General features: G+C 45.9%; 4 protein-coding genes across 4 annotated transcripts; 2 read left to right on the top strand and 2 right to left on the bottom strand.

The window, feature by feature from the left end:
* Window positions 1–518: 518 nt before the first annotated feature.
* On the bottom strand, window positions 519–2,762 carry J7T55_012809 (uncharacterized protein; the record flags this gene model as incomplete). The annotated part of the gene is made up of 1 exon (XM_053141436.1): window positions 519–2,762. The coding sequence occupies one exon, from the start codon at window positions 2,760–2,762 to the stop codon at window positions 519–521; it is 2,244 nt and encodes a 747-aa protein (XP_052995158.1).
* A 1,566-nt stretch (window positions 2,763–4,328) lies between these two features.
* Window positions 4,329–5,969, top strand: J7T55_012808 (oxysterol-binding protein; the record flags this gene model as incomplete). Its single annotated transcript, XM_053141435.1, has 1 exon — window positions 4,329–5,969. One exon carries the CDS (start codon window positions 4,329–4,331, stop codon window positions 5,967–5,969), a length of 1,641 nt encoding a protein of 546 aa, XP_052995157.1.
* A 5,936-nt stretch (window positions 5,970–11,905) lies between these two features.
* Window positions 11,906–12,385, bottom strand: J7T55_012806 (uncharacterized protein; the record flags this gene model as incomplete). Its single annotated transcript, XM_053141433.1, has 1 exon — window positions 11,906–12,385. The coding sequence occupies one exon, from the start codon at window positions 12,383–12,385 to the stop codon at window positions 11,906–11,908; it is 480 nt and encodes a 159-aa protein (XP_052995156.1).
* Window positions 12,386–15,216: 2,831 nt separating this feature from the next.
* J7T55_012805 (uncharacterized protein) lies at window positions 15,217–19,437 on the top strand (the record flags this gene model as incomplete). The annotated part of the gene is made up of 12 exons (XM_053141432.1): window positions 15,217–15,468; window positions 15,659–15,940; window positions 16,100–16,182; window positions 16,243–16,291; window positions 16,496–16,723; window positions 16,777–17,215; window positions 17,280–17,848; window positions 17,946–17,994; window positions 18,092–18,178; window positions 18,226–18,256; window positions 19,064–19,282; window positions 19,350–19,437. The coding sequence occupies 12 exons, from the start codon at window positions 15,217–15,219 to the stop codon at window positions 19,435–19,437; spliced, it is 2,376 nt and encodes a 791-aa protein (XP_052995155.1).
* Between the last annotated feature and the right edge of the window lie 2,159 nt (window positions 19,438–21,596).

Raw genomic sequence — 21,596 nt, 5'->3', positions numbered from 1 at the left:
GATCAAGCTAACAGCCACGGGTTGATATTGTGCTATCGGGGCTCTCAAGATTGAAGTGTAGTTCTTGGGAATGATTGGATGTGATAGTACCCGTGCATGAGTTTTGCATCAATAGTATCCAGTGTCCAGTTCGTCCAAAAGCCTCATGCAGTGGCCACGCAGCTGCTGGCCCCCAACTGCCTGATGACACGAGCCTACTCTCCAATCCCGCGTTTAAAACAACGTCGCTGGGAGATGAGCGCAACTATCACTCGAAGTCAAGCACAACTACCTATTGCTCGATTTCTGCTTTGACTTCATAATTTCATACCAGGACACTCAACCACTATCCATAACGCCTGATGATTAGCCTGATGCAAAGACCTGAACAGTGGGTGACGGGTTGAGTTTTATTACTGAGATACATTTAATCTGTATTTCAAATACTTGCAAGCCCGTGAATCGTTTCAGCCTTAGTCGTCTGGTCTGTAACATCCATGGAAGCATTTAGAAACTGAGGCAGTCCAGGTGCCCGACAACTAAGACCCAACCTTCCAAACCGACACACCGGCGGCAGGAATTTCTCCGGCTTGTCCAATCACCAACTTAGCATCCTCTCCCACGGTGGGGGCAGCCACAGTGTCGGTGCCATAGTTGAAAGCCCACAGCAGCTGACCTCTTCTCAACAACCTCAACGAGCTACCAAGGTCATTTTCCTTGCTCGCAGCCTTCCCAGTCAGATCATTGATACTGGCATTTGCAGCTACATCTCCAAGATACGCCACTAAAAAGTCCACTGGCGGATTGAAGCCTAGATAATGCCATGAGCCGTCGGATGCACAGGCCATGGGCTTGCCCGCACGATGTTTTGATATCGAAGTAACGGCCACATTACTCGTTTTGTTCTCACGTTCGCAGGAGACCCATTCTTCCCAATAGGAGATGCTGTAGTTGGTCCCACCATACGAAACACCGCTGTTGGCGTATTCGGGCGGCGTCTCAATACGCGTCACCCGCATAGGTAGACGGTCACGCAGAGCGCCCTGGGACGGCTGAATACCCGGGGCATAGGAGAAATTGGCGGTGAGAGCGGCTGAGCGTGGACCAAAGACTACTGGTCCGGTATAAGCCGTAAGAAGAGCATTGAAAGCGTCTGGGATGATGGGCATGCTGGGCACGACCACCATCTTGTAACCTTCAAGACTCTGTTCTGGACCAATCACATCAATCGACAAGCCAAGCCGCCGCAGAGCCGAGTAGAATCCATATGATAGATCCGCGTAATTCAGTGCCGCGTCTGTGTAGGATGAAGACTTGACATCCCAACTTCCACTGTATGGCTCAATAGCCCAGGTCCATACAGACGCGTAATCGAAGACCACGGCCACGTCGCCCTGTGGCTCATGGGTGCTGTTTGTCCCCAATTCTGCGCGTAGAGTCGGTAGGTCATTTACCGCAACATCTTGCACCTCGAAGTAGCCCTCATCCTGGCTTCCATCTGAAATGTGAAGACCGGAGAGGGTTTGTTCCTGTGCATACGGCACTTGGCGCCAGCGAAAGTAGTTAACAATATCGCCTTTCGCGGCGTATGTCTCGAGAGTCCAGAGACGAACCATTCCCTCCCAGGGTGACACGCGGAATTGATTCCAGTTGAGCACACCTGGTTCCATTTCCATAACTCCAAATGGGCCTTCAACATCGCCGTACGCGGCGCCTGCGATGCCCCTGTACAAGGCATGGTGAAAGGCTTGGTAGTCTGGAAGACCCGTGCGGAGTGTGTCAGCAAGGTCTTGGTCGGACAGCCATGAATATTGGCTGGGCCCGGACAGAGGATATTCATCGAATGTAGCAAAGTCGATTCCAACCTCTCGGGCGAATTTGTAATGGTCAAATTCAGTGAATTGCATCATGAAGTTGGTAGTGATAGCTTGGTCTGGAGCAAATTGCCGAAGTATTTGCGCTTGCTCTTTAGCAAACTCGGCAACCATATCTGATGAAAATGTGAAGAAATCCAGTGTTTCGAGATTGTTTGTTGTGTAGACCTTGAGGTAAGGGAGTAAGACGTCGTCGAAAGACTGATATTGATTCGACCAGAAGACTCTGCCTTGAGCTTCGTTCATCGCTTCGACATTTCCATACTTGTTCTGCAACCATGTTCTGAAACGCTTGACAGCGTCTGCATCATATGTCCGCACCGTGCTGTGACAGCCAAATTCGTTGTCCAACTGCCAAGCAACAACGGTCGGGTCGTGCCCGTAGCGTTGGGCAAGAGCCTGCGTAATGTTCCTGCTCAGCTCACGGTAGGCGAAGGATGAGAAGCTGTAGTATCGTCGAGAACCGAAAGTATAAGTGGCGTTGGTGACATCGACAAACATGGTACTTGGATATTGATTCACGAGCCAGTTGGGGGGCGAGGCTGTTGGTGTTCCCAATATAGCCTTCAGGCCATATTGGCCGAGGAGCTGAATGGTTTTATCCAGGACAGAGAAGTCGTAAACACCCTGCTCTGGCTCCAGTATTGCCCAGTCGAACTCGTTGATGCGGACGTACGAGATGTTGAGATCTTTCATAGCTGCAATGTCTGGCTCCCACATAGACTCAGGCCACTGTGATGGGTAGTAGTCAACGGCCAGGTGCAGCCCACTCGGCCAGCGGGCTTTCGAAGCCCCCATGGAGCTCTCATTCTTATCCCGAATGACATGCTGACCCCTATCAGGTCGAGGTCGTAAAGCTGCTGTACATTGGGCCAGGGCGGCCAGCAATGTGACGCCGAACCAGTACATGGCAATCGAGTCTTGCGGAAGACCTGATAATCGGAGAACGAAGCGAGTGGGTCTGAGAAGGGAGGACTGGAAAACGCACTGGTAGATGTCGGCAGGCTTTTATATATTTTCACACCCGACATACGCCGAGGGCATGAGTCCTGACTTTCTACATCGTACGTAGGTCAACATCCGATGAACAGCTGCAGACCAGGTGCTCCATGTAATCAAGGCGTTCACATAGCATCGGATGCCCGCCACGGACCCACCTAGCCTCCAGAGATCATCTCAACTTAGAGAAAAATCTAGAAGACCTGCATACCTGGTGACCTTGTTCTACCGAGCACGAGCTGGGAGTGGCTCGGCTGTCGAGGTCGGCCAATAACCCCGCGAAATCTCCACCATTGAACCCCACTGCCCCCCATGGGGGCTACTTCCGGATGCAGTCCGAGCAAAATCGCGGCAGGGCGGGCAGGCCGGACTGGGGAGCTAGAATTATCACCACCCGATCAGTCGGCCCTTTTGTCTTCGGTCCATATTAAAATTTGGACGCTGGCAGACCGCTAGATAGATAACAGCCCGCAAAGTGCCCACACACCCGCGCATGACTTGACCATACATACACTCTCTATTCTATAGGTTGACATCTATGAGGGTAACATACTATAGAGTAATCTGTCACAGCAGACCTTTTAAGTTACTCATACATATTGTAGGACAGTCTGCAAAACAGCACCCACATAGGTTTGTTTGCTTGTCTTTAGTCCCTTTCTATCTACTCCTCAAAGGTCTGGTTCACCTCGGTCCTCCTAAAATCGTGATAATCATAACTATGCCTTTAGTGATCGAGATACATCATAGAAGGAAGTCACAGACCAACTATCAACTGCCTCTATGATCACATGGACATACTCCCCGAGGCTCATATTACTGGTTTTTCCGCGTATGGGCCCGGCTTGGCGCAGACATCTCATAGTTATTCTTAGTCTGCTCTTGACTAATATGTTCGCATCCCCCCTCGCGGTTTCACCGTTGGCATTGCTTACCAGCTACTTTGACATCATTCATAAAGACGCGTTTGAGGTCTTTTGCCATTGAGCAAGTACCGCGCAGGCTACGCTTGATACGACCTCTGCCTATTCAGGTGGCAGGCAGCCTCTTTGTAATTGCTGACAGACTCTTTCTTGGCTGAGAGCTGGCCAGCCAGTAAACCTCTGTATAAAATTCATACCATAGCAGCAAGAGGCTCCCGATCAAGGGCTCCCATATGAGCAGCACTATTTTAAAGTTCACAAAAGCAGCCACTCAAGCATAAGCTGCTTAGTTGTGCCTCGCAACGCTGAGCAAAGGGTTAGGGTGGTCGGTCGATGGCAACGCATGTGTTTTGTGTGCTTGGCAGGCCGTGCGCCCGTCTAAGCGTCATAATAAGCTGAGACAAGGAGTAGCATTAGTTTCACTTTTTTCACTCTCATTATAGCTGCCATCTACATAATAGCCGCAATTGACCCATCTTTCTCTATGTCCAGCACATGCAAGACCATCGGAACCCAAGCAGCGTCATCGGATCAGTCCACACAGGCCAACAAGATGAGCGAGGATGGCTCCAAAATACAACACAGCTCCTTATCACTGAAGGATTTTCTCGCATCAATTGCGTCCATCAAGGGAGACCTTTCCAATATTACCGCACCACCCTTCGTCCTGGACACCAAGTCGGTAGTTGAACTACCTGGCTTCTGGGCCGAGCGGCCATCCCTTCTCGTCGCCCCGTCGGCATCTCCAGATCCGGCGAAAAGGGCCTTATTGGTGCTTCGTTGGTTCCTGTCCTCGCTCAAGAACCAACAGTACAGCGGAAGGTCTGTAGAAGAGGGCGTGAGAAAACCCCTCAACGCTTTCCTCGGAGAACTTTTTCTTGCGAAGTGGGACGATAGTAATGGCGAGACCACACTTGTTGCTGAGCAGGTCTCCCATCACCCCCCAGTCACGGCTTGTCGCGTTTGGAATGAACAATACGGGGTCTTTGCAGAAGGTTTTACTCGCCAGGAAATTACACTCGGCTTCGGCAACATCACCATCAGGCAGCTGGGCCGTGCACTGCTTACCTTAAAGGAACACAATGACGAGACCTACCTCATACCACTTCCCGATGTCAAGGTCAGAGGACTTTTATCTGGGCTTGCGGGTACGTACCCCGAGCTGGAAGGGACGTATACTATTCCTTGTACTTCTGGGTATTACTCTGTCATCGATTTCAGCGGTAGATCTCTCTTGGGTGGTGGGAACAAGAATGGAGTGTCAGCCAAAGTCTTCGGGCCGGGAGGAGATAGCGGAGCAGGACACGAACCTCTCTACACAGTTTCGGGCCATTGGAACGATTCCTTCACAATTTACAACGGCGCAGAAGTATCAAAAGAAGCGTCGATGGAAATCGTCACCATACAAGACCTTCCCACTGTACCGCTGAAACTTTTCGAAGACGATTCCGAGGCTCAAGATGCTTGGGAATCCCGGCGGGCATGGAAGGCTGTGCGTGAGGCTCTAGAACGTAGAGACATGACGGGCGCAGCCAAGGCTAAGTCAGCCATTGAACAAGGGCAGCGGGCCATGCGCAGAAATGAAGCGCGGGAAGGAAAGGAATGGAAGGCTCTGTTCTTCAGACCGGAGAAAGAAGACAAGGTTGCGACGGAGTTGTATCGCAGCATTCTCAAGGAGCTGAAGCCCGAGGATACCGTCGCAATTTGGAAGTTCAATCAGGAACTATGGGACAGAGGTGTTCAGAAGCCATTCCATGGGCAGTCGTCGCCAAACAACGCGAATAGACCCGAGGACGTAGCCGCTGTCCCCGTTACACATCGTGAGATGCTAGCGGACTTCGATGATACTGACCTGGCATCGCCAGCATCGTTCAAGACAGCACCGGAATACATGGCTACGAGCTATACACCGAACGGATCCGAGCCGCAGCGGGAATCGCCTGTCATCAGCACGACCCCTGAAAAGTACATTCCACCCGTTGCAACTGTCAGGCAAAGCGTCGAGCAGAGCAGCGGTGGTTTGACTCCCTCGACACCCTCTCTCTCCCCATCCACGCGGGGCAAGCGTCAACGAGCGAAAGAATCCATGGGGAAGTTCAGGAGGTCTCTGTCGTCCGGCCTTTCGAAAATCAGCAGCCCTGGCCGCTCAAGCGATAATGAACACGTTGGGTCTCGCAAGGGGGAAAGTGGATGAAGGACGATGCGGCAATTGGGAAATGCCTGTGAAACTCAATGTTCATGGTGGCTTTCTGCAAACTACCAGACATGTTGCCTATGAAGAGCATGCTGTGATTTTCGTTGCGCTTGGATGCATCCGTTTTGTTGATACCATGCTAGACACAGAATTTATGATATTCGGAGTATCGCATCAACTGTCCCACGTCAGTAGGCTGGATGTCGATAACCACAAGTGTAATACAAGGACATTGCGCTGTCAATAGCGAAGAATGTGACTCTTCTCCGAATCTTTTACTGACCTCTATACAACGAACTTGGGCCAGAGAATGTTCCATTGTAGATGTTCTGTGAAGTGACCACAAGCGCCATCACGAGGGTTTCTACCACGGTTTACATCTTTTCCCTCAATATCTTGGCAAAAACCAGTGCGATAGGTTTCCCAGCCATGTGCCTCCAATGCCGGAAGTGCCCGGGTTGATATGATCGCAATAGTATTCACGAATGGCTACCAATTCGTATGTATACCGGATTGCGGTCTGCCTGAATGCAGCCTTCCCACTACAATACCTATCGAAGGGCTTGATCCTCAGCAGCATAAGCCAACCAGGAATACCCATGTACGGCGTATCGCCATTCTCGCAGTCAGCTGCTGTAGCCTCCGAAATACGTAAAAACCTCTTGCGTTCGGGCGCAAGAATAGTCCACGTATTAGCGACTTAATCTAGGTGAGGCTGGCTGAAATAGGAATCATTAGTGTAGAGAGAAATTGATGTTATGTGCGGCACACCATGTGGTGCGGTCGACACTTGAGCCTGTGGCCTTTCCCCAGCAGCTGCTTCGCAGGGTAACATACATTGGCCATAGCAAGAATCAGGTTGGCCTGGTTTAAAGAGCAACAATCGTGACCCTGTGACAAGGCTAATATGCCCGCCTTGGGACACTGCAGTACGTATAGTCTCCAAGATATGTTATTTTCTCGTATTTTTAAACAAACTTTGGTTCTATAGACATGTTTACGTATGAAATAAGTGAGGGAAAAAAAATACAAGAGATAAGTGGCTTCGCTATTTCATGTCCCGTATAGGGGAATTCAAAATCCTTTATTGAAGCCTGCTGGGTATATGTCAAGTGTAACCAATCCCGTGGATCTCGTCAATAACAACAGTCAGACTCTAGTCTTGTTCTACCTGTCCTAAGCCGATGATAATAGTCGCCACATTCTTGGAAGCAGAGCGGTCCGACCCAAGGAATCTCGAGCGCGTAACGTAGAGACCCAACGCTCCAGCATAATGTGAATTATTCTAATCCTTCACTACGTGTGTGGCAAGGAGAGCTCAAAAAGCGAGACTTTTTATGCCATCTTACCCCTCTCTTTAAAGAATTTTTTTTTGTAGAAAAAAAACAAAACCAAAAGAACCAACCGCCCCCAGAACTAATCTCGATCCATGTCTGCATATTGTTCAAGCGTTGACGCGAGACCAAAAGACAGTTCCCCTGCTTGATAAGAAATGATCACCAAAATTGAAAACGTTACCCAAGTTGTCGGATCTGGGCGGAGCCTGCCAGGGGATTACGTGCATTACCGGGGCTTGGCCGGGATGATCCGGGAAGCCCCAGTGGAGCTGCAGCAAGATCGGCCCACCACCGCGGCTGATGATGCAGTTCTGTGGCTGTAGTGGCCTGACCGTAGACAGCCTGTGGCTTCAGGATCAACACCAATCATGCGAGCCAATATGCAACTCACACCTTCTCCGACTCTGAATATGGAGCCACCAGAAGGGTTTAAATATGTGCCTGTAATCCTGTCAACATGCCTCCTCTTTGTCTGGGAAGAGGAAGCATTGTCTGTGTGTTCTTCAAGTCTTTTCATCGCAGATTCATGCCACTGTAACATTGATCGCCGGCCATACATACCTACAGAAAGTCGAAAAGATTGTGCCAAACAATAAATCAATTACCCCAATCTCAGGGAATCAGACACCAGAGACATATAGTCAGCCATCTGCAATACCGTACCTCGCTGCCGCCTCGACACCACGCCGCAATGCTAGCAACAGCAGCACGACGTGCCATCTCAGCAACAACAAGAGTCTACCCGCCAATCATGCCCCCGACCACATCACCAATAGCAGTACGCCGAGGATTTGCCGGCGTCCGATGGGTCCCCACAATTTTCGCAATGGTGTGCATAGGTTCGTCCTACTCTCCACGTGGAACAAAACAAAGTAACAAGTGCTGTGCAGGAATTAATATGCGTCCTCGCAGGCTACGGCGTCTCTGCCTACAGGCGCAACCAGATTGAGACATACCTCTCACGGACTGCCGACTTTGAGAGACAAGACCTGGATCGAAGAAGAAGAACGAACGTCTTGATGGATGCGTATGGAGACAAGTCAAGTCTAGAGGATATCGAGCGAGCGATTATAGCATATAATAATAGTATGAAATAAGTTGAACAAGGTTCTGTGCATGTGCGCGGCAGATACAACTCGCCGATATTGTCAAATAGAAGACGCCAGGCTGTCTGACAGGATACCCCATGGTCAAAGATACAGCAGTGCACTGCAGCCATTATCTCCCGCAGTCTGTCGCAGATCCTTTCATCCCACTTTAGCCGCCTGCAGCAAACGACAGGAGACCGCACACCCAAGGACAAAGACCACAAGTTCACAAGTGACATGGCTGGGCTCTACAGCCGCCTATGGCGCCATGTGTGTGTGTTTTTTTTATGTTTTTTTTGGGGGGGGGGGGGGAGGGGGGGTGGATAATCGAGGAGAGTGACGTGCTTGTTGACAGCTACATTGCGCTGCATCATAAAGGCCACCATCAGATTATCTGTACCAGATTTTTGGCCAGAATGGAGCCTCTAATACCAATATTCTTTTTCCATGTTGCGAACCATATGGATATTCAAGGGCAGGCCAAGTTAGTCATTGACAGGGACTAGGCCTGGCCTCCATGAAAATAAACACCAGAGGGGGTGTACTTGCTATACTTCTTTGCTGTGGCGGGCCAGTCGATGCTGTGATACCAGGACGTAATCTTTGTGAATGGGATGATATTACCAAGGCACGTCTGCTAAGAGTAATGGCCTTTATCTATACCTCACTTAATGACGCCGTAGAGCAGCATCTAGACGAGTCGTCCGCGTATTTCCCGCCAGGGGCCTTCCACATCCACAGCGTGCACTAATCAGCCAGCGATATACGCCGCAAGCCCAGCCTACAGCAGAAAGTGATGGCGAATCGGTAGCTATTACCGAAGACCTCATACTCTTCGTTCATTGCGTGTGTACGTTCGTGATCAAGCCTTCCAGTGATTGAATTCTCGACCATACACATGCTTGCGATGACGGCCCCCGCGTTTGCATGGTCATATTTCATCTTGGTCGGAGCCTTTGAGCCCGGCGTCACTATTGTCCCCAATATATCAAGTATATTAGGTCAAGAACCTGGGTGGTAATCATAGGGCGCGGTTTAACCCGTTTACGCTCGACACTGCCTTAGCACTTGTTCGTGAATACATCCGGGAGCATGAACATATTCGAGACTTATGTCATGGCGAACGGCGCGAAATGGCCTTTCAGTACGTGTGTTTGATGACTATTTCCGTAGTTCAATCACAGATGTATTCACAGAGGTCAGCCTTCAGAAATCGACGTCCGTCCAAATGCGTTGATGCCAGCCTCGCCCACCTCCGCACCTGGTTCCGAAGTGTCCTAGGTGTGTTGTGCAGTGACAACCCGGGATGGCTTGTCGATGATATTGACTTCATCATTGCATGTCTAAAGCAAGCTTAGGACCGAAATATACGTCAGCTTCCCTGAGAGTTCTAGGCTGCACCTTGCTCATATGTAGAATTGTTAGTGTCGGGCGGATTAGTCACTCTAAAATCCTAGTTGTTAGCTCCAGGTGCTTCTTCATATCATCGTCCCCCGATCTGCTGTAGAGGTGTCGCGGAAGCTCTTCCAATTATGCTCCATATGCACGTGCCAGAGTTTAAAACCCTAACATCTAATGCATCGCAATAAGCCTACCTGCCTCAATCTCTAATCATGCATTATCCACGTGCTCTGCCAGTTTTCAGGACGTCTTTGCACACCTTCGAATTGATGGAGTCCCGCCAGGTTTTATCGGTTGCTCCTTACCCGAACGAACGTGGTCTAAAAAGTATCAGAGAACAATTGTATGTGTCCCGGATAGTGTGGGTGGTTCCGTTCTGCTTATCGAATGAAATGTTTTCATACGCGAAAGCCGGTGCAGTTCGGTACCTTCATCACACTGAGGTCCGTTTTTCCTATGAAATCGAAGCCCTTGCGAAACAAGACCGACCTCGAGAGTAAATACAACCCTCAATCCCTTGGCTGAAATCCACGAGAGGAGCATTGCCAGAGTTCTGAACCTTGATCCATACACTCGGCCAGTAATTTGCGATGGCAGAATCAGGTGATATCCACGCCGAAGTGGAAATGGGAGACCAGCTAATGAGTCTAAAGTATCCCACTGATACTATCGTCTGAATCTTGATTTAGCATATAACCCTCTCAGTAGCAACGTATGCCACCCTTATATAAAACCCCTCTCAAGCAGATAGAGAATTACAACCGTCAATTTGGGGTTGATTGGAAGTCTGCAATTTAGACTATCGTACACGAGGCTTCCGGCGGAAAGACCGATGTAATACGCGGTATGGCTGTCATAACCGAGCATAAAGATTACCATGAGAAGTGGTTGTTCTCACAATGTTGGCAGTCTTTTGAATTCCCCTGGAAGCACAGGATATACGAGACAACGGATATAATAGATGTAGCCGATGTTTCAACTCTTTTCAATTACCCAAAAATTCAGAATACAGTAGCTTCCACCCGCCAGAACTTCAACGCGAGATCGCCTGCTCCACAAGAAGCTCGCGATTAAGAAGGGTTAAGTAAGCCGCGCCATGAATAATTTCCGCTCGTCTTATAATGTAATAGATAGGCTGTTGTTGTTCTGAAACACTGCAAACGATGTTGCCAGGTGTTTCTGCCCAAGTTTCACTCATCCATTTATCGAAAATGCGTCTGTGTATTCGTAAAAGTAGGGAAGCGCTGCTGTTATGGCATGCTATCTTCGCTTTCTGAAATCGCAGAACGGAGGACTAAAGGGACTAAACGCTTTACAAGCAGGTAAAGGCGTGTAGCTAGTATGGGTTTTGAAGAGCCTTAATTTATTTAATAGCGTCTATGGTTAGAATCGAGAACATGGTGAGATAGATTGGGTGAGTAGAACGCGCTGCATTGTAGTCGACAAAGGCCAAATATTGTCTATAAGACGGTGTAGTCTTGCAAGATTTTAGGAGAAAGTGTAATTCCATTCTCTCCTTTCAGAATAGCAAATATGCCAAGAAGATATAAAACTTAAGATTAGAAGGACCTGAGCGCCGATACTCCCAAGTTCAACACCTGTTTATCCCACCAAGCAACTCAGTACGGGAGCTACTAGGTGCAATGATTAGCAAACAAGGTTGGGGGTGGAAATCATTTCAGAATCCTCGATTGGCCGTGTCAGGGAGAAAATCTGCACGAGTGATAAATCGGTGTTTAGGGGGGGGGGGGCAAAGAAATCAGATTCAGACAAAGTCAGACCGATTGAATTTTGCAACAAATGCAGTGTTTCGATGTCAACGCCCAGAATTTAAATCACACTAAAAAGTAATAGAAGAGCTAACACCGAAGTCAGGGAGGCCATCTCACCAAGATAACATGCTTATCGTAATAAATGGACGTTTGGTTACCCTGAAGACAGTCTGTCCCTGAAAGCAACCTCGGATGTCTCTTTCGTGATTAAGACCTAGCTGAAATGCTTGGTAGAAACATATGGAATTCGCTGTTCTAATGATTTCTACGAATGAACAAGGCGTAGGAAAGGAAAGAAGCATTGTTGTCTTCACCCACTTGTCCCAGTCGTACTATGCTCACTCTTGCTTCACCACTCCTATTGGCAATCGCTTGATTCCGACCCCTAGCACCAACAGGATCCGTGTCAACACCATCGGTGCGGTAGTTACGAGCGCTACCCAATCCTCCGGAGTCCAATCTCCCATGTTGACATATACACCCCAGCCTCCCACTGCCTGGGCTGTGCTGTGGCAGAACGCTGCATCGCTCAATAACATTCCCGTACACAGGACCCTCCAAAGCGCGAGGTCGTCGAACAGTCGCAAGACCACAGCCTCTACGAAGGCGAAGTACAGCCAAGAACCACCAAGAGCGGTGTAAAGGAATGTCGTGTCGGGTTCAAAGGCGACGGAGTGACGCGTGATACCACCGAGATAGGTGCTCGCATCAACGAGAACAAGGATTGCGCCCATCAAAGCGAAGAAAGGTTCGATGGTCAAGAGAATCAGGCGGTAGATCCGAGGCACGCTGGCCGTGGCTGAAGCCATTTGAGGCATTACGTCCGCCCGGGATCGATATATGTTTCTGAATGCTTGCTGAGCAGTATGCTAAATATTATTGGTGTCCGTCAAGCGCGTAACAAAGAATGATGAGACACAGCAACGATGATATTTGTGCAGAGTTGACAATGAGGACCGAAGCTCGATTGCGAGTCAAAGGAGGGGCCAGATTTGAAAATAAGCTTCGTTAGGCCACAGTGCACGTTACTTGAAACCTGCACGTGTCCGGGGCCTCGGCAGCTAGTCTTTCCCGAGAAGCGCATTTGAGCATTCCTTTGAATTGATAACCCGCTCAGTGGGCCGTGGCAAAGAAAGCGCCCGTCAAATTGGGCATCAATTGTTCTCTGAGGTGAACAGTGAGGCATTTGAGGACAACAGGTACCCGAGCTTTACGGCTTTGGTTCTGTTACGTATCAGTTGATAGCAATTAACTGGTCTACGGCAACAGCATCCACACTGCAGTTCCGGGACTGGGACCACCTTATAACCACCAGCATCTCAGTCGCCGTCACCCGAGCGACAGGAGCGTGCCCAATAAGGTGGCAATCTTATAATATTCATTGGTCGAGTGAGCCTGGATGGTCAGAAGCTGCTGGCTTTTACAGTTGTTCAAATAGGCTTGAAGCACGCGTGGTCGAGATCACTCCCGCCAAGGCCTTGAAAGTATCATCTTCTCTGCAAATGCTAACGTATCTCTATGCAATCAATTGCTGGAGAATAGAAGTCCTGTTAGTGGTATAGTGTCCTTCAGCAAGCAGGGAGTGGGAAGTATACTTTGGACGTATCCCGCTTAATATGCTAAAAATAGTCCTACTTCAGAGGACGAATTCGGTGCTTCACCGACAGCCGGGCACGCGATGTTGATTGAGTGAAGCTTCCGACACTTCCGAGGGCAACTACCACCTCGCTTATTGTAAAAGTATGCCGCCGCTCTATCAACACATGATGTGGTATCCGGGTGACCCTCGGAGCTGTCGACGGGACAAAGCGCTGGGGTTGCATTGAAGCCTTGAGCATGCGATTGGGGCACTATATACAGCAACCAGAAGATGTTTTAGCCGGAAAAGTCGGCAGAACTCAAATACGCAAATCACCAGCAGTAGAATGTTTGCTTAAGCACGAAGCTGGTCGTGCGGCTGAAGTAACAAACCTTTCGCCCAACTCCTCCTGAACCTTCCACGCGTAGGTTCGGCGATATCAGCTCGGCATGGTCACAGAACACCGTTTCAAAGACTTTCATCTGAACTGTTGAGAGTTGGCTAGACAAGCTCTGCGAGTCAAATGGAGAAGGCTGCACAGCCTTCCCCTGCTGTGACCGTACTCTCCTCGCTCGATGAAGAAGGTTGTGCTCTTCACCTCTCCACCTTGGGCCCACTGACTTTTTAATCGTCGTAATGGCGGTCATCTCGGAAGTTTGCTGTACTAGGCAGACCTCTTAGTTTGAAGATCCTCGAAGATAAATAGAACGCATTCCCCGCGTCGACCCCTTCAATGACCAAAACCGTACCACGATCAAGCAAGCCAACAATCATCAGTTTCATTATCATTTCCGTGTCTCGTGTTATATACTGTGCCTCCTAGTATACGCAGTGCTACCGGACACCCCATAAAAGATAACGCCTACAATGCAAATTCTCAAAGTCGTATACACCCTTTCATGCCTCTCCACTGCCTCCAGTATGGTAGTCAGAAAAAGCGCAATTCACGGCGACTCGAATGTCTCGCCCCGGCAGTTTTGCAGTAACGACGGCGACTGCTACGGTGGCGCAAATTGCTGTAGTGGGTCATGCCAATTTGGTAGCTGCCGCATGGACGGAACTTGCGATGCAAGCAATGATTGCTACGGATTCTGTGGAAACGACGCAAATGCCGTCTGTGTAATTGGATATTGTCAGTGCTCCCAAGGGGGGCAATGCTGAGAGATTGCTGTCGAGAGGACAGCTTGGGCGTTGCCACGAGGGACTGGAATTAATCGGGCTTTGTAATAAGCAACGGATGAGGAACACAGTTCAATCGATTTGCAATGTATGGTAATCAACAAATACAGTGGACTTGAACAATACCCTCAGTACATTGTGCCAGGATAAAATAGGTTGACTATAGCAGTGATTGGTGGTATTGAGTTCAAGTGATACATGCTTTTTAGATCCCGTGTCTTCGCTACTACGCCACACCTACGTACAATCCTCTTCTGCGTCAAACATGTTCCGTAATGACTTTAGCTGGCATTGCTTTAATATGCGGGATTGGTGTGCAGGAAACCTAAGCAGGACCTGTTGGCAGCGGGCGAGGTGTGGCGCGCAAAGAAGTCCCGGGATTAGGAAGATATAGTAAGAAGGGTGCAAAAGATGATGTGTATGTGCTCCGTCCTGCTGAGATGACGCAAGATCGAAGGAAAGCACCTATACTAGAGCAGGATCGAGGAGGCCAACATCGATCAGAGAATCAAAACAGGTCGGCAAGGCCCATTTTAGCTTCGAGGAGCGATCTTGGAGCAGCAGAGTGTGGACGCATAGTCGTTCACGCGTTTGCGGTGCTTGCACCGACCCTAGCTTGAGACCCTAACAAGGTAGCAGTACAGCTCCGGCATAGACCCGTTATCAGAACCGACGGGTGATTTAACCCCGAGCTTTTGATTTAATTGCGTTGATAGCGGCTGCAGCCTCATGATGTAACGTTGGGTACGTAGCTGCTGTGGATTAGATGTAACCTGATGTAGTGAGTATTTATCCGGTGACTGCAATGTTGCTGTTCACATACAAAGTTGTTAGATACTTGCTCGCCAACTTCCTCAACGGTTGCGGTCCTGACAAGGCCAATTTGTCAGGATGAGACTGATCCACATCACCATACTGGCTCTCGTGGCTTTGCTTCATATCACCGCTGCCACGCCGTTCACATACGACAACAGCTCGTTCTTTCTCCATGGAGAGCCATTCACCATCATTGGGGGTCAGATGGACCCTCAACGTATCCCCCCGGAATATTGGAGAGACAGGCTATCAAAGGCCAGTGCAATGGGTTTGAACACTATTTTCAGCTATGTGTATTGGAATTTGCTGGAACCAGAACCTGGGCAGGTAAGAAGCTTCCAGTAGCTGTTTTCCCCATCCCATGGCCAAGCGTCTACCATTTCTACGGACTGCCTCACTATTTGTCGAAATGCTGTCCCGTGCACGTGTCAACTGCAAATAGACATTGCATATCAATCCTTTGTCTCTCATGGAGCCTCGCCCTTGGTGCTTGATTAGCTAACTTCATGGACTACAGTGGCGAAGCAATGAGCCGTCGAACGATGTAGCCACGTACTTAAAGATTGCCCAGGAGGAAGGCTTAGCTGTGGTCTTGCGTCCTGGCCCTTACATCTGTGGCGAGAGAGAATGGGGTGGCTTTCCCGCGTGGCTGAGCCGTGTTCCTGGGCTGACCGTGCGAACGTACAATGAGCCATATTTAAACTATTCGATAAGATACTTGGAGCGTCTAGCTGCCGACTTACAGCACCTACAGGTGACGGAAGGCGGGCCGTTAATAATGGTTCAGGTCGAGAATGAGGTAAGCCCTTTTATTCAGCCCCTTGCAAGCCTATTCATCGGCCTAGCAAGCCCGCTCCTTTGTCTATCAAGTACTTCCGGTTGCCCCTGCTATAGACACTTGTTTCCTACCGCGGGGAAGATATCTTATCGGCTACTTACTAATCAATTGGCTGCATAGTATGGCTCTTACGGCTCTAATCATGCGTATACGGAGGCTCTTAGGGATTTTCTCTTGAAAAATTACGATGTACCCTTGTATACGTATGTATTGCATGTAGATCACGGGAAATTCGGGCCTCAATGTTAACAACCTACACCTAGTAACGACGGAGGCGTTGAATTTACACTGGTCGGAGGGAGTGTCCCTGGGGTAAGTAAGCTTCAAGCAAGAATTCTTTTCTATCTTCAAAGAAAACCATAAGAGAAAAAGGCCTGTATAGATATTTGTCACAAGGCTCTCGTTGTGTGGTAGCTTTGCAAGCTGGGATACATCTGCAAAGTGTCTGGCTCACGCACCTTTTTATTCAATCAATACGCCCACTCCGTCCTTCGTAATTGACTCACAGTATCATAGGTACTTGCAGAAATTGATGGCGACCCCGTGAGCGGCTTTGCGGCTCGCGATAAGTATATCACAGATCCATCAAAACTAGGACCACTCCTTGATGGCGAGTACTACACTTTTGCGCCTGATACCTGGGGCTCAGAGAGCCCCCATAATGCCGCCGGGGACACAGATGTGGCACGATTCGTGCAAGACTTAGACTGGGTATTAGGAGCGAATAATTCTATCAGCCTTTATGTGAGTGACTTAACTTTTGGTCTCTACCCATGCACCTCAACTAATACCCCTAGATGTTCCACGGAGGTACCAATTTTGCCCTGGGAAGCGGCTCTATCTGGAAAAATAAAACCAGTGCCTTTACCACAAGTTATGATTATGGCTCGCCTCTTGACGAGAGTGGACGGACTACGGACTATTATTTTACACTAAGGGACACCATCCAGAAGTATTCGAATCGCAGCCTCCCGGAGCCTCCAATAAATGTTCCGCTCTCGAGTATTCCCGCAATTGAGCTGGCGCCCAGGATGCCTCTGTTTGACACTGCAGTCACAAACACACCTAGCGACTTCCCCAGCACAATGGAGGAGCTTGATCAGGATTACGGTTTTGTACTGTACGAGCACAAGGTGACGCAGGCCGTTTCCGGTCTGCTTCAGCCAGGCGACCGCCCCAGGGACCGAGTAATTGTCTACGTGAACGAGGCTCGCATTGGTGTCATTGACAGCATTTGTACGTCTAAGCTCGATTAATTCACGATGATTGGGCTTTTGGACACTTGGCTAACAGACTGAAGACCAGTTCCCAATGAACATTACCTTGGACGTCCGCCCAGGAGACACGCTCTCCCTTCTGGTTGAGAATCTTGGCCGGGTTGACTATTGGTCGCTAGAGGCCTATACATTTGATGGCTTGACTGATCCATACAAGGGCATCGTAGGGAATGTCACGATCGGAGACTCCACAGTCAGAAATTGGACGATGAAGTCGTTCCCCTTAGGCAACGTACCTTTGTTTACGTCGAACACTAATGCCTCGGAAGTTGCAGCAACACCATTGCTGTACTCCGGTACCTTCAAGGCCCAGAACTACTCCACTTCAGCAGAACTTGATACTTTTCTTGCAATCCCTAACGGTAGAAAGGGTATGGTATGGGTCAATGGCTTCAGTCTTGGCAGATATTGGATCATCGGGCCGCAGCAATCCCTCTATCTGCCAGGCACTGTTCTGAAAGCTGGAGAAGACAACGAAATTGTGGTACTCGAACTTGAGCCGGAACCACATCAGCCGATGTTTGCGAGAGGAGAGGCAGTGCGCACATGGGGGAATAATCCCGACCCGGACTACATGCAGGAGACCTCTCCAGTGTGAGGAGGTTGAAACTATGCTGACTAGCCCAAATGATTGTTGAAGGTATCATAATATCAGCAATTCACAATAGTTGATGCTTCGCACTTTCTAGCTGTATCAAAATGTAGCCGCGAACCGCGAAATAGTAGGGGTCATGGGGAGTAATCGCCTACGGAGCATGTAATGAGGTCTTTAGTCCCAATCTCATGGGTGAATTTAAATGCCATGATTTTAACATTGGATTCATCCGATCTCCAGTCGAGAGTCCCACCAACGGGGATTACGTGGTGTGTCCAGACGATAATTCTGAACGCCCAGATGCGGTAGACTCGCAGAGACACTGGAGTGGGAATAGCTATTTCACATGGTCGTCGGCCCGTCAGCATCCATAGACGAGAGTATCGTGGGGTATTTGGAGATATTGTGAGTGTCTCAGATATTACAAAGACGTAAATGAACGTTCTATTTGCGCTTAGCCAATAGCTTTAAGAGCAGCATCAATTCGTCAGTATCATTAGCCTTGTCAATGATTCATGAAAGCCCGGGTTGCCAACCCCGGATTTCTTATCGCCAATGATTCTCACTTTCAAAAGACTAACAGCGACGAAGACCAGTATATAACACTCGGATCCTGTGATGTGACCAGAGCCTTGGTCGCTTTAAAGAAATCAATTTCACTAATGTAACGAACGGGTTGAAAATTAGCATCAAATAGCCTTATTGCTGTATGAAGTCCGTTATGAGCATCTTCTAGTCAGGCTCCGCGGATGACTGGGCTCCGCCTTGATCCTACACAAAAGCAAGAAGAAGGACTCCGTGAATAACACAGTGATAATGTGCCTGTAGCAGGTCACGGCCAAGACTGCTTCCAGTAGATCATGGAAGATCAATGCGACCTAGCTCAGCAAACCCCGGCAGCACTACTTAAGTGCCTGAATTAGCCTGTCTTTAGACCATTCCAGCCCCTTAAGACCGTTTCAAATGTCGCATTGATGATGACCTCATAGCACATGAGAATGCCGGTGAGATTTCAATAGTTGGACAGCCGACAATTGAATTTTCCTTTCTTTTCTCTTCCTTACCACCAACATATCCCAGCAATAGGAAACCCAATCAAACTCTCACGGGCTGGCACGATATCATTAAGGCCTGATATGGATAAATTAAAAGACATTTTGTCAGTTTGGCTGTTTCCAACATCCCAATCCTCTGGTCTTAACAATTCCGCAGGTCGCCTCGAGGCAAGAAGGATGATGACCATGAAGAGCAAAAGAGGTCCGTCGAAGTCCACCGGCCGTCGGGAGAGGACACGGTGAAGAGCCCTCTTGCACAAGGACATTTGAAAGACGAAGCAAGCAGTCCAACGGTACAAATTTCAGCTCCGGCGGAGCTTACCGGCTTGACTGGCCAGTACCTTGTTGGAAAGGACGACAGTTTAGTATCAGATCAGTGAGTGACATGTGTATCCTTTCGAGTCACTTGATGCGCTGGTTTCCATAAGCTAATTATGTCGCAGAGAACGCCAGAAGCATGGCACGTCTAATGGTCTAGCTTCTGCTACTATGGCCTCTGGGGCAATCGGGGAACAGAATCCATTATCATGATGCTATAGATAGAGTTGATAACATAACAACCGAATGCACGCATTAAGAGAACCTGAAAACGATCAGCACAGCTGTTATGGCCAGCCTCGAGGATCTCAGGTGTTTTAAAAGACCACCTAGTGCAGATCTCACAACTAGCTGATAAATACATATAACTTTTTTTCATAAGAATTAAAAATATATTTAAATATATTATTTAAAATTTAATATTATATTTAAAAATACTTTTATTAATTATAAAGTAATTAAATAAAACTTAATAAAATATAAATATTTTAATTTTATATTATAAAATAATAAAAATATATATTTTAAAAATATATTTATAAAGTTAATTTATATATAATTAATTTTTTAAATATATAATAAAAAGTATTTATTATTATATAATTATTTTTATATATTATAATATAAATTTAATTTTTTTTATTTTCATAAATTTAAATAAAAATATTTTTTTAATTAATTTTAAATATTAAAATATTTAAAAATAATTTAATATTTTTTTAATTAATAGTAATAATTATAGTTTAAAATAATTAATTTTTATAAATTATTATATAAATTATTATAAAAGCTTTTTATTAATAAAAATAATTTATTTCATAATTATAATTTTATTATTTATAATATTTTTAAATAATAAAATATAAAAAGAATTTATATTAATTATAATAATAAATTAAGTAATAAAGATTTTTTATTATAATATTAATTATAATAATAAATTAAGTAATAAAGATTTTTTATTATAATATTATTTATATTATTTAATTTAATAATTAAAAAAAAGCCCTTTTTTTATATATTTTAATTAATAATACTATTTAATTTATTATTTTATTTTTATAACCTTTTATTATACTATATATATATATAATTTTAATATATAAAAAGCTTTTTTTATTTAAAATAAATTTTAAATATATTAAAATTAATATATAAGTTACGCTTTACTAGCTATAGGCTTAAAGTTTATAGTAAATTCTATAGAGTTTAAGAGTAGACTGGCTTTAATAAAAAAGGAAGAAAAGAGATCTATAGTAAATCCGTTAGGGCTGCAGCTATAAGGTGCGCGGGCAGTGTTAAGAAGGGGCCTTGTATAAAGACACACTCAAGGGCCTGCAGCAACTAACCGCCCTAGTATAACAATCACAGCTGGTTCCTAGCTAATAAACTTAGTGAGCAGGTTTATATTTAGGGAACGTTTAAGGTGGTAATATTTTAAGCAATATATAATAATAGTAGATTAAAAGCTTTATAGCTATTTTAGGTAAATATTTAGATTAACTGCTAAAGAGCTATTTTAAGCTAATGCTATTTACTAGTAATAAGTGTGATTTATATAGTTTATTTTTTTAGCTAGAGTAATAGGAGCGTTGCTCTTAACAGCTTATTTAAAGCGTTGCTTATTTAAAGCGGTAGGAGCGTTAAATTATTTAAATTATTTAGAGTAAAGTATTGCTTTAGTTATTTTAGTTATTCTTTTATTTTATTATATAATCTGCTTTTATTATATAGTAAATTTTTTTAAGCTTACTTTGCTAGCTTATAGGGTTTATTTATGCTTTTAAAGAATTAATAGTGCTTTTTTAGTTTTATTTTTATTATATTTATAATATTATTTCCCTTTTTTATTACTTTTTTATTTTTAAAGAATTTAGGTAAGTTTTTTTTTCTCCTATTTCCTTTTATATATTTATTATATTTGTTTTGCTAATAATTATATTATTATATATAGAGAAACTGTATTTTAAGAAATTAGATTAGTATAATTAATTATTTATATTTATTAAATTGTTAGGCTTTAAAATTATACTTTATTTATTTTATTTTGTAAAAGAATAGTTTTATTAGATAATAAAAAGTATTTTTTATTATTTTGCTTATGTTAAGTAAGGTAAAAGGTATAATAGCTTTAAGGTGCTAATAAGTGCTTATAAGTTTTGGTTTTTTTTGTTTTTTTGTTTTCTTTTTTTTAATTATTTTTTTAGTATTTTAAGTTATTATAAAAAAAAAGAAGTTATATTTTTAGGAGCTTAAGGCCTAAAAAGCCTTATATAAAGCTTATTGTTGGGTAAGTAAGGTAATAGCTTATTTAAATTATTTATATTATTAAAAAAAGTTTTTAATTTATTATAAGGCTAGTTTAGTAAATA

The sequence above is a fragment of the Diaporthe amygdali genome (assembly GCF_026229845.1).
Source record: "Diaporthe amygdali strain CAA958 chromosome Unknown NODE_9_length_1275696_cov_64_842800, whole genome shotgun sequence".
Taxonomy (NCBI): Eukaryota; Fungi; Ascomycota; class Sordariomycetes; order Diaporthales; family Diaporthaceae; genus Diaporthe; species Diaporthe amygdali.
The sequence above is the reverse complement of the archived record's forward strand: the minus strand, read 5'-3'. Positions and strand labels throughout refer to the sequence as shown.